At 37.5% G+C, this 14,141-nt stretch overlaps 1 protein-coding gene across 3 annotated transcripts in view; it reads right to left on the bottom strand.

Moving 5' to 3' along the window:
- The window catches only part of KLHL14 (kelch like family member 14), a 116,256-nt gene that overhangs the window by 14,999 nt on the left and 87,116 nt on the right, over positions 1-14,141 (bottom strand). For 2 of the 3 annotated variants that reach the window (XM_038543578.1, XM_038543579.1), the window contains exons 6-9: positions 10,948-11,138; positions 10,708-10,866; positions 7,754-7,911; positions 3,085-5,259 (exon numbers count right to left, since the gene is read on the bottom strand). In XM_038543578.1, coding sequence (XP_038399506.1) covers positions 5,119-5,259; positions 7,754-7,911; positions 10,708-10,866; positions 10,948-11,138 — 649 coding nt within the window. In that variant the 3' untranslated portion in view covers positions 3,085-5,118. Of the gene's footprint in view, positions 1-3,084; positions 5,260-7,753; positions 7,912-10,707; positions 10,867-10,947; positions 11,139-14,141 lie in introns of those variants that run through there. The other variant, XM_038543580.1, reaches the window with a different exon arrangement.

Genomic DNA, 14,141 nt, shown 5'->3' with positions numbered 1-14,141 from the left:
CACTCTTCACATCCCTGTAGTTAATTTACACCAACAAGACAGCATTTGCCATGATGCATCATCATTCATTGTTCACTGTCCCCTCCAGCACAACATCTTCATAGATGGCAAATGTAGACAGACAATTCACCAAGAGTTCCTACATGACTTCAAATGGTTGACTTAAGAAGTTTCTTTGTTGGCAGGAGAAGATGGTGGTTAGAGGATGACTTAATCTTAAAGCCTTGGTTTGACTCCTAGCTCCATTACCTATCAGCTGTCTGACCTTATCAAATAGTGTACTCTTTCTGAGCTTAAGTGTCCTGACCTTTAATATATGAACAAATATTTACCTCATGGAATTGTTCAGAAGAGTAAATGAGAAAACATGTATAAAATGCCGGCATAATACCTGATTCATTACAAGCGTTAAATTAGTGGGAGTGTTATGGTGTTATAATATTGTTGACATAACTTTGATTAATAAACAAATATTATTTCTTTTGTTCCTTTTTCCTAATTTAGTTCAATCAGTTTCCAAATGTCCCTGATTTTTTTAAAAAGATTTTATTTGTTTGAGAGAGAGAGAGAGAGTGAGAGAGCACAAAGTGGGGAGGGGACAGGCAGAGGGAAAGGGAGAAGCAGGCTGCTCTATACAGGGCTCCATCCCATGACCCATGAAATCATAACTTGAACCAAAGGCAGCTGCTTAACCAACTGAGCTACCCAGATCCACCTCCCCCCAAATATCCTGGATTTGAGTGACTTGATTGGGAGCAAGAAGCCACCATCTCTCTAAATGTAGGATGACTTCATTCCACAGCCGAATGTTTACCTCACTACCCCTTACCCCCACCACCTAACTCCAGTGTCATTTTGTCGTACATAGGGGATTTGAAAGGCCTCAGAGGAAGAGTCAGCCTAATAAATGAAAAACAAAAGGGGAGGTCAGAATCAAGGACCACTTTACCTGAAGTTATATAATTCTTTTTAGCTTGAGGAGTGGACAGTTCTACATGTTAACTCACTCCAGTCATCTTGTTTTTAGGATCATTAGTGAACTAAAAGCACTAAGGTAATACTAATGTTAAGAATTGGCATTTACTGTGTCCTGAATATATGCCAGACAATAACCTAGAATAAAATGAGCCACTTAAACTTCAATTTGTAGAAGACTTCTTTCTTATTCTGATACCATTGTGTTGCATTTTTAAAGCATATTTTTCTTATTCATCTGTAAAAATGAACCTTTTGTCATTACACCAAGCCTGTAAACTCAACAAATGTAGAATGCCTCCATCAAGAGCCCCATCCAATCCTTGGCCTGTATTTATTGTACCAACCAGAGCAGAACTGTATGGATACATCTACACAAAGAAAACATACTACTTAGTTTCTTTTTATGTTGACCTTTCTGCTTCTTTTCATTGCCATTTTCTTTTCATTTTTTAAAAAGATTTATTTATTTTAGAGAGAGAGTGAGTATGAGTGGAGGGAGAGGCAGAGGGAGGGAACCTTAAGCAGAATCCACACTGAGCATGGAACCCTACACAAGGCTTGCTCTCATGACCCTAAGATCATGACCTAAGCTGAAACCAAGAGTCAGACACTTGACCGACTGAACGACCCAGATGCCCTGCCATTTCATTTTCTATCACAGTTTCAACATTCTCTAGATCAGATGCCTCTAGGAAGTCAGGCTTGATCAGTCATGATCTTCCTGGTACTTCATATATGTGACCTCAGTCTATCAAGATACCCACCAATGTGTATTAATTGGCTTTGGGACGTTTCGCCAACCTTATTTTAGCTCACTTGCTATTTCATTTAAAAAATACTTTGACCTAGAGAACCGAATTTAATAAGAACTCTGACATTTATAGTGATGCCTTCTGGGATGTGTTCAATAAATACTCGTTACTTATAATGTCGATAATGATGACAATTTGTTAGGTGATGTAAATATCAAGCAGCTGGGAAAATATGCATTTGGCCCTAATAGGGGAGCACAAATACAGGTACTAATTTTAAGCCTAGAAACACAGCTTCACTGACTAAAAAATCTGGTTCCTATGCTCACGCTCCTGGTTTTTGCCAGTCTAGTTATGGACTTAAAGTAGGCGGTTCCTTGGGATTAGGAAAAAGACAAGTTTTTGCTTGACTGCCCATATCTGGTCAGTACTAGAGATTTTGGGGACTCAGGGCATTTGGAAGAAGCCCTGCAACAACTAGCCGATTGACTCAGGAGAAGATGGTAACAGGCTACCACAGAGAGCAAGCATGGAAAGCAGGACATCCAGTAGAAGAACACAGAAACTCCATTACTCTTGTTTTCATGGAATATTCGGAGGGATCATATGATCCTTTCATCATGAGTTTAATCATCAATGAAGGCACACTTGCTGGGAAGAAATAAGTAAATTATTTCCAGCTTTCAGGCTTTAGGAAATAGCTTCCAGCCCTTCACAGCTCTTTGCCTAGAAGGTTGCCTAACTTCTACCTTCAGCTACATGCTTCACTTTCTTCTACTATCTCCCACAGCCTCTTTCCTCACCCTGCACTTCCTTTTCAGATTTTTAAGAAAAAAATACAGTTAAATACTATGTTTTAAGATGATTGATCCAGTTAAGTGGGTGATTGACTTATTCTTTAGCAAGTATGTGAGTACTGTTTAACACCTATGGTGCCTCTAATAATCTGCATAAATATTTAGTTACTAGATCTTAGATAATGTATACCTCATTACAGCACTCTTGCAGTGGACAAATTAGATTCTCCTCATGACTTTAAAAAAAATAATTTTTTTAAGTCAGCTTTACACCCAACTTGGGGCTTAAACTCACTACCCCAAGATCAATAGTCGCACACTGCACTGACTGAGGCACCCCCTGACTGATAATTTTTAACTCACTATTTTTTCAGAAGCATTCCATAATTTCTCTGCATTATCCATACCATATATGTTAACATATTGCCAGGAGGCTAAATGAACTTGAAAAACATATCAGCAGAATAACAATAGTTAGGCACTTACATATTATAAACCTTTGAACAATCCACCGTAGAGATTCATACATATGCCTTATAAGTAGGAATATGAGGCAATTGAATTAGTACATAAAGTTTTTATTTAAAGTTTTCCCCTTCCAAGCAAGCTTCATTTACACATTCTAATACTGTACAAAATTTACAATCTCTGTGACTTATGTACTCACTTTTCACTTCTAATAGTGTGTGCTTTTCTGAAATACAGAAAGCTTTACTTATAGTTATCATAAATGCTCTTATTTATTTTGGCTAGAAATAAAAAATAAACAAAGAACAAGTCTAAGGAAAGCGAATATCCTCATATAAACTGTGATTTTCAGAAGAAATGGTAGCAGTTGACGATCAAAGGTTCTGAAGCTGACCTTGTTCTCTTCATGATGCCAGCTAGGATTTTCCCCGCAAAGTGCTGTCACTTTTCTTTCCTTCTCTATATCGTTATGTTTTCAAGGAAAAAGAAATGAAAGTTGATTGCACTGGAGATAGATAGAGATATATATATATATATTTATATATATATTTTTACAACGGATCCTTTGGATCTGAACATACAAATAAATACAAAAACAACAAAGATTGCACTTTACTGTAGAAACGGCGTTAGATTCCAGTACACACCCATCTATCTGGACATGCTCCGCAGTGAAAGCGTATCGCCAAGGCATTTTTAATCTGTGCCTTCCCCAGGTTGTTGTTTGGAATGACACGTTTGTTGAGGGGTTCAACAACACCTCTGGGTGATCAAAAAATATTTTAGGCTAGTATTTACTCCTAACTGCTGCTGTTTCAGCTCTGAAGGGCTTGAAAATAAAATTCATGTTCCTTCCAGTTTTGCTTTTTTGACTGGCCGCACTGAAAACTATCTCATGCTGTCCTGACCTTCTCCTAAATTCCTCATGCTCCTAAAGACAGCTAGCAATTGCTCACCTAACTGAGCTCAGGCATCTTTGGCGATAACAGACAAATATGGTGAGTTGGAGAACAATCAGGGGTAAGTCGTGTGCTTTTCTAGAGCCAAATCTAGAGCATTCCCAGAGCCAAGGGTGAGGAAGAGGGCGAAATATTTGTTAAGAGCTATAATTCACTCCTGTGGCTCCTTTAAGTGGTATGTTTTAGGGACAGAGAGACAACTGGGATTGTACTTAAAAGAAACGATTCTTTCTTTTCATCCCTGAATTCCTGAAAGCAATCTCCCAGTTTCAGTACGGGTTACGTTCGGGTCAGATGTGTGATCCAACAGCATCTCTTCAATAGTGTACGAGTGACTTTGTCAGTCTTACCTTTTGAAGGAAATGACAGGTGTGTTCACTACTTTTTTATATACTGTAAAAAATGAGAAAACATGAGCCTCTGTGGAGTGAAGAGTGACATAATACATTTTGTTTTAATCTTTCGTATAAAATTGAGGACACAGATTACAACTGGCTAGCCTACAACCTACAGGGCAGAAAGCAATTGCTACGAGAGCCAACATCTTTCTCTTCTCTGATCCCAGGAGGTGCTGTGAGGGGCAGAAGGTAAATGAAATGGAGGTATCCAGAAACAAATATGTTCCTCTTTAATCTTCTGTGATTTTCTAGAACTGTGTTGCCTATGGAGTCTGTGAAGTAGCCACAGGTTAGGAATATAGAATCAAGTGGCAATTTCGGTAATGCAGGAAGTATTTTAGTGGGGTCAAATTCTGAATCATTCATTAACACAATATCCCCAAAACTTCAACATAGATCACATGCAGGTAGACTACAATGCACAATACTGATCTTAGGTCTCTCTGGGGGCACTCTTCTGTATTTTATCTTTCTCCTTTCGAAAGTTAAGATCCACGTGAGGAGTTTTTGTAAAGCTGGGACAAGTTAAAACCAGTCTGAAATGGAAGAGTCTGTCACCACAGGAAGTTTGGTGTGATCCGATTACAGACACAGTTATCTGTTCAAGAACAGGTCTTTTTCTTGTGTAGTTACTTGTAAATCATTAGAAACCAAGGGTGGGTTTCGGCAGTTGTACCATTAGGATGCACTGTTCATAGTATAATAGTGATGTCACCTGTCATTGTCTCCTAGAATGTGATACTGTTCATTCCAGGGTTTCCTGGTGTTATTTATTATAAGGTACACAGGCAGGCAGGATAACTGTTGCACAGGCTGGGCCTGCCAGTGGTTCTGCTACATCTCCTTCCAGTTCTGTCCAGGTGCCTTTTTCCGGACAATAGCATATCGTAGATGACTTGTAGGCCCCCTGTAATGGCAGAGTAGGGGGCATTTAGGGAAGGATGTCCAGAGAAGTGCAATGACAATCTTATTGATTACATTTACGTTGGAAAGAAAATATTAATTCTCTGCTTTTGCTAAAAAGTTCCAAATGAAACAGTGGACTTTAAACTGTTTTATCCTAAGGGAAAATTTGAGATTCAGAAGATTTCAACTTCTGCTGCATGTGTGTGTATAGTGTGTGTGTGTGTGTGTATGATTAATAATAAAAGTCGGGATGCCTGAGTGGCTCAGTGGTTAAGCGTCTGCCTCCAACTCAGAGCATGATCCTGGAGTCCCGGGATCAAGTCCCGCATTGGGCTCCCTGCATGGAGCCTGCTTCTCCCTCTGCCTATGTCTCTCTCTCTCTCTCTCTCTGTGTCTGTCATGAATGAATAAATAAAATCTTAAAAAAAATAAATAAAAGTCAAATGCCTACAACACCTAGATGATCAGCAAATCCCTTAAAATAATTGCCCAAAATTGCCCAGCTGGTTTAAACTAAAAAAATTCATCTTAAATTTTCAAATAATTTCAAGAGATTGGATTTGAGATTGTTGCCTCACTTTCTTATTTTTATTTTACTACTGTAGAGAATCAGAGCTGGGATTAAAAACTAGCTTAAAATAAACTGGAAAAAAAGGGCTTGCCAACTTCTTTGCACATTGATTGATTGGTTGATTTTCAAGTGGCCACATTAGAAATAAAAAAATGTCTTTAATCTTGTTTCCTTTGTCAACATCTGGAGGTAGTGCTTCTCTAGTTTCCCTTCCAAAACCAAAGCAGTTTGGTTTTTATCATAGGCAAAACCCAAAAATTCCAACCAACCTAATCATCCTATTTTGAAAGTGTACTCCTCATGTCTGGTTCCAAATGTGTACACTTTTGCAGCTAGTCATATGTACCAGCGAACAAGCACATGCCAAGTTATATATGTCTAGTTATATATATCAGTATATATTTGTCTCCATATAACTAATACCCTTTTAAAACTCCCCTCCAGAATAAAGGGGAAAGGAGAAAAAATGAGTGGGAAATATCAGAAAGGGAGACAGAACAGGAGAGACTCCTAACTCTGGGAAACGAACTAGGGGTGGTGGAAGGGGAGGTGGGCGGGGGTGGGGGTGACTGGGTGACGGGCACCTAGAGGGGCACTTGATGGGATGAGCACTGAGTGTTATTCTATATGTTGGCAAATTGAACACGAATAAAAAATAAATTTATATATAAAAAAAACTCCCCCCCCCCAAATTTACACAATAACCTTGTTTGATGCAAAAGAAATAAACCCCACATAAATCTTATAAAACCAACACATAAATAAAAAAATATAAAACAGTCATCATATATAAAATGAATTATGCAGACCATGAGGCCCTACATGTGTCCTAATGTGATGTAATTTGAACTACACAGCCACCTCCTCAGATGTTCTTGATGAAAGAGAAAAAAATAAAGAAGAAAAGAAATTTTAAAAAGAAAAAAGCTGAGCTTAATTATTAAGTCCTTAAGTCCAAGTTTCCATTTTATAGGAAATACAGAGACTATTTTAAATGACATTGCAAAGAAATTATTAACCAATTCCAGAATGCCAGCTATTCTGTATGATAATTGACCCTGTTTTATTTTTGTTTTGTCTTTTCTACAAGTTAATGGAAGAAGAAGTGGAGTGGGGTAATTTTCCAGATTGCAAGAGATGGATGAGATGTAATAGCCAAATACAAGTGAGACTACTGGATCCTGCCTTGAACATATCAACTTGAAATATACATTTCAATAGGAAAAAATCTGAATATAGATTAGATATGAAGGAGTTATTAATTTTGTTGGATATGATGATAGTATGTTTACATACACAAATAATTTTTTAAAGATAAATACTGAAGCACTTAGGGTGATGATATGATGTCTAGAATTTGCTTCAAATTGCTTCAGCCAAAATTTTTAAAAAGGTGGACGGATGAAGTATGGTAAAATCCTGATGGATTTTGAAGCTGGCGGCTGGGTTAACAAGAGTCCCCTGTACTCTTTTTGTGTGAGCTTGGAAATTTTCACGATAAAATTTGGGCAAAGTGAAAAGCAATGGCAAATTATATATTCTAAAGAGAATCTGTGGATATTCAACAATTTTTTGTTTTCATGCCTTACGGGTCAGAAACTTTTCAGACGATTCAAACAATTCAACAAACTAAGCAAACAATTTCAACAGAACATTTGTAAAACCCCTTTAGTCTCACTTTTAGTTGGAAAAGCAGAATCACAAAAGTATGGGGATAAGAGAGAAGAGATAGACCATATTTTGGGACACAGTTGATCAGATAGGAAGCCAGCTCGACAGGAACCATACTGATTCTTTCTTATTACCGAAAGTAACTTACTGCTTGCATACAAACATGATATTCTTAAAAGGTTTACGTATGGATGGTAATGCATAGTAAGAACAAATCAGGAAGCAGGAGGGGAAGGTAAACGTGGACACATACCATACTCCAGCTGTAGCCTCCCACAAGGTAGATGCTGTCATCAAGTGCTGCGCAACCAGGACCACTTCGACCCTCCAAAATGGGAGTTTGGAGAATATTCCACTGGTCACCTTTTGGGTCATAGCATTCCACAAGCATTACATCAAGGTGGGAGAAACCTAAATGACACAGCAAGATGGAACCACACAAGGATAAACTCTTGGGGTCCTGATTCAAGGTTTGGGCTTCGTTTTAAAAACACTCTAGAGCCAAGAAACAGATAATTGTGTCTTTAAAGAGACAAAAGTATAAATTTACTAGTGAAATTGGGAGACATGTTACAGAGACCTAAAACAAACAAACAAACAAACAAATTCTGGATATTTCCAATTAATTCGAAGCAAGAATGTCTGACTCAAGTCATTGGTAAACATTGATTATATGGGGGTAGATCTTATTTAAAAGTGTTTATCAAAACCTTATTAAAAAGGTTTATAATAATTAAAAGCAAGCATTTTATAGAATGCTTACAATAAGCTAGTTGTCTTCCAAGTGCTTTCTGTAGATGAATTCACTTAATTCCCCTCAACCACACTATGGGATAGTTAGATAGTTATGCCATTATGTTCATTTTACAGATGAAACAACTGAGTTGCAGAGAAAAGTAGTGACTTGAATAAGTCACACAGCCAGCTAGTATACAGGCTGAGGTTTAAACTCAGGCAAACAGGCTTTGGAGCTCATATTCTTACAGACTAAACTGTATTGCTTTTCCTAAGTGAATATTTAACTCTGTCAAATGTTTTAGTTAACTAAAGATGTGGTGTTCAGCATATTTTACCTTTTTAGCAGCTTATATTTATAAGCCACAATGTGCATGATTTCCAATAGCCACTAAGGATCGAGGTAGAGTAGAGGGCTAACTTCTGCTAAGGGTTGCTCCTCCCACTTCTGATGAAGTTTATCAGTGGCTGGGGCAGTAAGTAGGTTGCAGAGAACAACTTAAGTTCAAGGACTCCACTGGGGCTCTGCTTTTAATTCAGGAAGTCAAAAATCCATAGGGGGAGAGCTTCATGGTCACCGATCAGACCAAATCCTTAGTAATATTTTTCTTCTATTTAAATGCATGCAATGGATATTTGCTAGCTGACACTTACAATGCATACACTAAATTAATCAACCTACTGGACTCTTTTTTTTTTTTTTTTTCAACCTACTGGACTCTTCAAGGTAATTGAGAAGATAGACCAAAAAGTAGAATAATTTTCATTCTGGAAGAGGTAGATGAATTATTTCAGGCCACTAACTTCTTACATAAAATAAATCCTATAGCTTTGAGGACAGTAGAGCAAAGGGCTTACTGGAATTCTATGGTATATTCCTTTTCCCATTAAGGTTATCGATGATAATATACATACTTGAGGATTGGAGCAAATTCCTAGTTCTGAAGCCCTATAGTGGCATCATAGGAGGATATGCATGCCTTCTCTGTGCCCAGTTCATATATATGTTGACTGTAAGCCTCACAAAAATTACCAAGGAAAGGATAACTATCCCTCTTTTATAGACATGAGGTTGAGAGTCTTGGTAAGACCACACAAGTGCATAACTGGGATCCAGACCCATACTTTCCCTCTAAGCCATGATGTCTCCCTGAACCAACCTCACTGTTATTTCTCATTTAGGTTGTCATTCCCCAAGTCTTTCTGTTCAAGTGTAACCTCAAACATTAGAAGTTTCTAGAATGTTTAGTCATTATATGCAAAGGAAATCACATTTGAATGAGGAAAGCTACAAAGTTAATACTTTATACAAATATTTTGCTGTAAAGGCAGGGTGTATGGATTGAGATGAAGGAACACCAGTGAGAAAGAAGGAGAAGAAAAAAAAGAGTGACAGCAGCAAAGATAACCTCCCACTGAAGAGAGCACAAAGGTGAGCAGCACAGATGAGGATACTGACCTTTCTGACTAAATATGAACTTGGAAATATTTACATTTAATGATGACACCTGTGTGGTCTTTAGTATGTTAGGGGGACACATGTATGAGAAAGCCCAGAAAGGAATGTCTACACCTAACCCAGTGTTTAGATGGGTATATTGTGGAAAAGTAAATGCACAGATGGGCCTTAGCTACCACACATGGATGGCCTGCTTCTCATGGGGTTCAATTTCAAGGATCGTGACAGGTCAGAGCTGGAGGAGATTTTAGAGATCAGCTCGACCAGTTTTGTCATTTTCAGGTGAGGACACTGAGGCCCAAAGCAGTTTGGGACTCCTCTCAACACCAGAGATCTCTGTTTCCCTGTCACATTCAGTATGACATACATGCATATCCTGGTTACACACGTGTGCATAAATTGCAGAAAGTTGTAGTCATAGATGTATATGGAGAAGGAAAGGAGCCCAAACAAAACCCTAAAAATACCTTGTTTTAAATGTTTGTTATTAGTAAAGCAAATGGAAGGAAGTTGAGAATCACAGAAGGTTTGATACTCAACTCGCAGAAGAATTTATTCTCAATTTAGATATGAAATTCCATGAAATGTTTTTGTTAAGAAAAATCACGTATGAACTTCTTTATGCAGCTATGACTGAAGTTCTTTATGATTACCACGAAAAACAATTTTCCGGAAAAAATTTATTACTATAACTTTGGTGATAAGGAATAATTTATTTTACTGAATTCATTGTTACAACAAATTGTTTGTGCTTTTCCGTTATTAATGCTCTCGTTTCTTACTTTCTGTTGACATCATTATTCATTTCTTTAATGTGTGTGGTAACTTAAAAATAATCCTCTCTGCAGAGGAGCCAAAATAAATGCCTGCCCAAGGGTACAGCTAATTTACACAGAGTAGATTTTATTTGGTCAACATGTTTTTTACTTGGTTAACTATGATTATCTAACAAGAAACCCCCTTAGCAAAGAAACAGGAGATGCAAATGATATTGTGATTAAAAAAAAAAAGACCTTTCAAATGATTTCCTCCAATTGCATACAAGCGATCATTCATTACAGCCAAAGTGTGGATGGCGCGTTTTGTGTTCATATCTTGTTTTCGAGCCCAGACATCCATTACAGGGTCATAGCAATATAGCCATGGGACATATTCTCCATTGTGTACACCCCCTGTGAATTAAACATATACATACAAGTCAAGAAAGTGCCTTGGAACTGAACTTTGTAACAGAAAGTGGAGGAATGACTTGCCTGAAATGTATATTTTCCCATTGTGCACTGCTCCTGCATGAGCTGCCAGGGGCTGTGGCAAAGAGGACACATAACGCCATTCATTTGTTTCTAGGTTATAGCACTCCACGCTGGACAAATAGCCGGTTTCGTTCCTTCCACCAATAACGTATAAATGTTTGTCCAACCGACATGCATAGAAACTGGCTCTTCTACAATGAAAACAACAACCCATCGTAAATCACAAAAGGAGCTCAGTCAGGCAAAGGAGGTACATCCTGCTTTAGAAAAGGCTAGCAGAAATTTGGAAATTACACACAGTCCCCTTCTGAATCCGAGACCTTTACAGTAATCATATGCATTGCCCACTCTGGCTAACATTTTGATATTAAAGTAACAGTAGAGGAGAAATTTCACCAACTCTGATGCAGCTCCTTTTCTCTTGCTTTCTTATACATTGGTAAAGTGTTCACTAATGTTTGGGATATTTGGTACCTTGTAAGGATATCACAGCTCAGTAAGACAAAGTGAAAAATGAGGTAGATAATGTAACAATAATAAATTATCTTGACATTCACTTTTTTCATGGTCCTTCAAGGGTCATTGTTCCCAATTTATAAGAGAACTACATCATCAAATTTTTTCTTCAATTATCATTTTTTTCATTCCCAGTACTACTGCAAATAGAGAAACTTTTGTGAACTGAATTTAGTGTTGAAGTTTTGCTCTTACATAACCTATTGTAGGAATTTCATTGATATGGCTTTTGGTGTTGCTTCTTACAAAGCTACAGGATATTTTTCAGTCTCTATTCAAGAGAGGCACTTTATTCAATTTTCCCAGTACGCCTTCAAAGGCCAAAGACACCAGCTGTGTTGAAAGGCCTGGAGACAGGGAGACCGATTCTGAGGTACACCATAAAACAGGAGTGAGATATCGAGGGCCTGAATTAGAGTTTTATGGAAGACATACAAGGGCAGATGCAAAAGATGTTTTAGAGCAAGACATAAGACCTGGGAGCCAGCAAGACATGAGAGCTGAGGGAGAACACATGTTCAAAGGTGACTCAAAAATTTGGAGTTAGGATGACTAGGTTGATATGCTGAGCAAGTCCTTGACCTTTTGCTTCTTTTTTCTCATTGATGCTACTGGAATCACATATATTTTGAGGATAACATGCGGTCCAATACTGAATAAGTACAATTGTTAAGTGCCAAGCCCCTCAGAGAGTATAATTTGTTTGACGAATGGATAGTTCTCATAAAATTTAGTGCCAAGACTCTTGGGCCATGTGAGTAGCAAGATCCAGTCCTAGAGGTTTTTATCAGGAGATTTTTGAAGCTCTGTTTACAAAGTGCCAAAATCTCTGGGAAGCAGTATTCAGCATCTTGATTGTCAGTTTAGTCTCTGGGATAGATTGCCTGGCTACAAGATTTATTGGATGCGTGACCTTTGACATGTTACTTAACCCCTCTCAGCCTGGATTGCTCATCTGTAACAGGGAGATGTTAATGGTACCTTCCTTAGAGGATTATTTGCAAATACATATGTAAAGTGCCGTCATAGTGTCCCCGTTTGTGTTCATGCTTTGGAATCTTCAGTTAACATTATCCAGACAAAAAAGTTTTTAAAAATCAGCCATCAGGGTGTTTGCAAGGAAACTTTTCCTAGTAATACTTTAAATGACAGTTAAATTCTTTAATGTTGGTTTAGGTGATTTATTACCATATAGATAATGGTCTATGTTATAGATGATGATGTATTCAGTTTTGCTTTATTTTTCCCAGGTTTATTGAGGGATAATTGACAAATAAAATTGTAATATATGTAAAGTTACACTGTGATGATTTGATACATGCATGCATTGTGGAAGGATTTGCATAATCAAGTGAATTAACACATCCATCACTTCACATAGCTACCTTTTTCTTTTTTTGTTTTTTTTTTTTTGGTGACAACACAAGATCTACTTTCCTTAGCAAATTTCAAGTATATGCTACAATGTTAACGATAGATCAACTATAGTCACCATGTTAATACATTAGATATTCAGAACTTTTTCATTGTGTAACTGAACGTGTCTGTGTTTTCACCAACCTCTCATTTCCTTCATCCTCTAGCGCCTAGCAACCACCATTCATTTTGTTTCTGTAAGTTTAACTTCTTTTTTTGCTTCTTCATTTTTTTTTTTTTTTTAGATCCACATATAAGTGATACCATGCAGTATCTGTCTTTCTCTGTTTGGCATCTGTTACTTTGCAAAATAGCCTTCAATTTCATCCATGTTGTCACAAATGGCAGGATTTAGCCATAAATAAGATTCCATTGTACATATATACCACATTTTCTTTATCTATTCATCTGTTGGTAGGCAGATTGTTTCTATATTTTGGCTATTGTGAATAATGCTGCAGTGAACGTGGGAGTACAGATATCCCTTGAGGATACTGATTTCTTTCTCTTTGGATATTGTATGGTTCAGGTTTTTTTGAGTATTCCTGAAACTGTTAGCATCATTGATAATTTTAGAGCAAAATGTTGGATGTCTTTGTTTTTTCTGTATTTTCTTGATGCTTTTGAAAGAAATATGTGCTGTGGGAAATTCAGAAGGATGGTAAAGAACACAATGATGGAGAAAGGAGGAAGGAAAATAAAAAGCAGGAGTGGCAGATATCCTAAAATAAGGCCTATTAACCTGGGCCCTCTGGGTCTTCTGAGGGGTTCAGGAAACTCTGACATTGTAATAAAATTGCCATAAAAAGTTGCATATATAGGTTTTGCACCTGTGCATTTTTTGGAGAAAATAGGTTTGGAGAAAGTATTTGGAAGAAGCTTTTAATCAGATTATCAGAGCAGTAATTAATCTAAAAAATTTTGAGATTTTCTGTTACAGAGAAGTAAAAACTCATTTAAATATACTATTAGGTTAAAAACAGTCGCAAAATTAAATGCCCACAGATGTCCATAACTTCCTTCTATTTCTCTAACCAGATTTCAGTTGTTCTCTCATTGAATGTGATAGGTCACGGTTGTCTTACAAGGATTTTTACCCTCTCAGTTAAAATATTTTTAAAAAGAATTTATTTATTTATCCATGAGAGACAGAGAGAGAGAGAGAGAGAGACCGAGAGAGAGAATGGCAGAGACAGAAGCAGGCTCCATGCAGAGCCCGACATGGGACCCGATCCCAGGTCTCCAGGATCACACCCTGGGCT

Source organism: Canis lupus, chromosome 7 (genome assembly GCF_011100685.1).
Source record: "Canis lupus familiaris isolate Mischka breed German Shepherd chromosome 7, alternate assembly UU_Cfam_GSD_1.0, whole genome shotgun sequence".
In the NCBI taxonomy this organism is placed as follows: domain Eukaryota; kingdom Metazoa; phylum Chordata; class Mammalia; order Carnivora; family Canidae; genus Canis; species Canis lupus.
The sequence above is the reverse complement of the archived record's forward strand: the minus strand, read 5'-3'. Positions and strand labels throughout refer to the sequence as shown.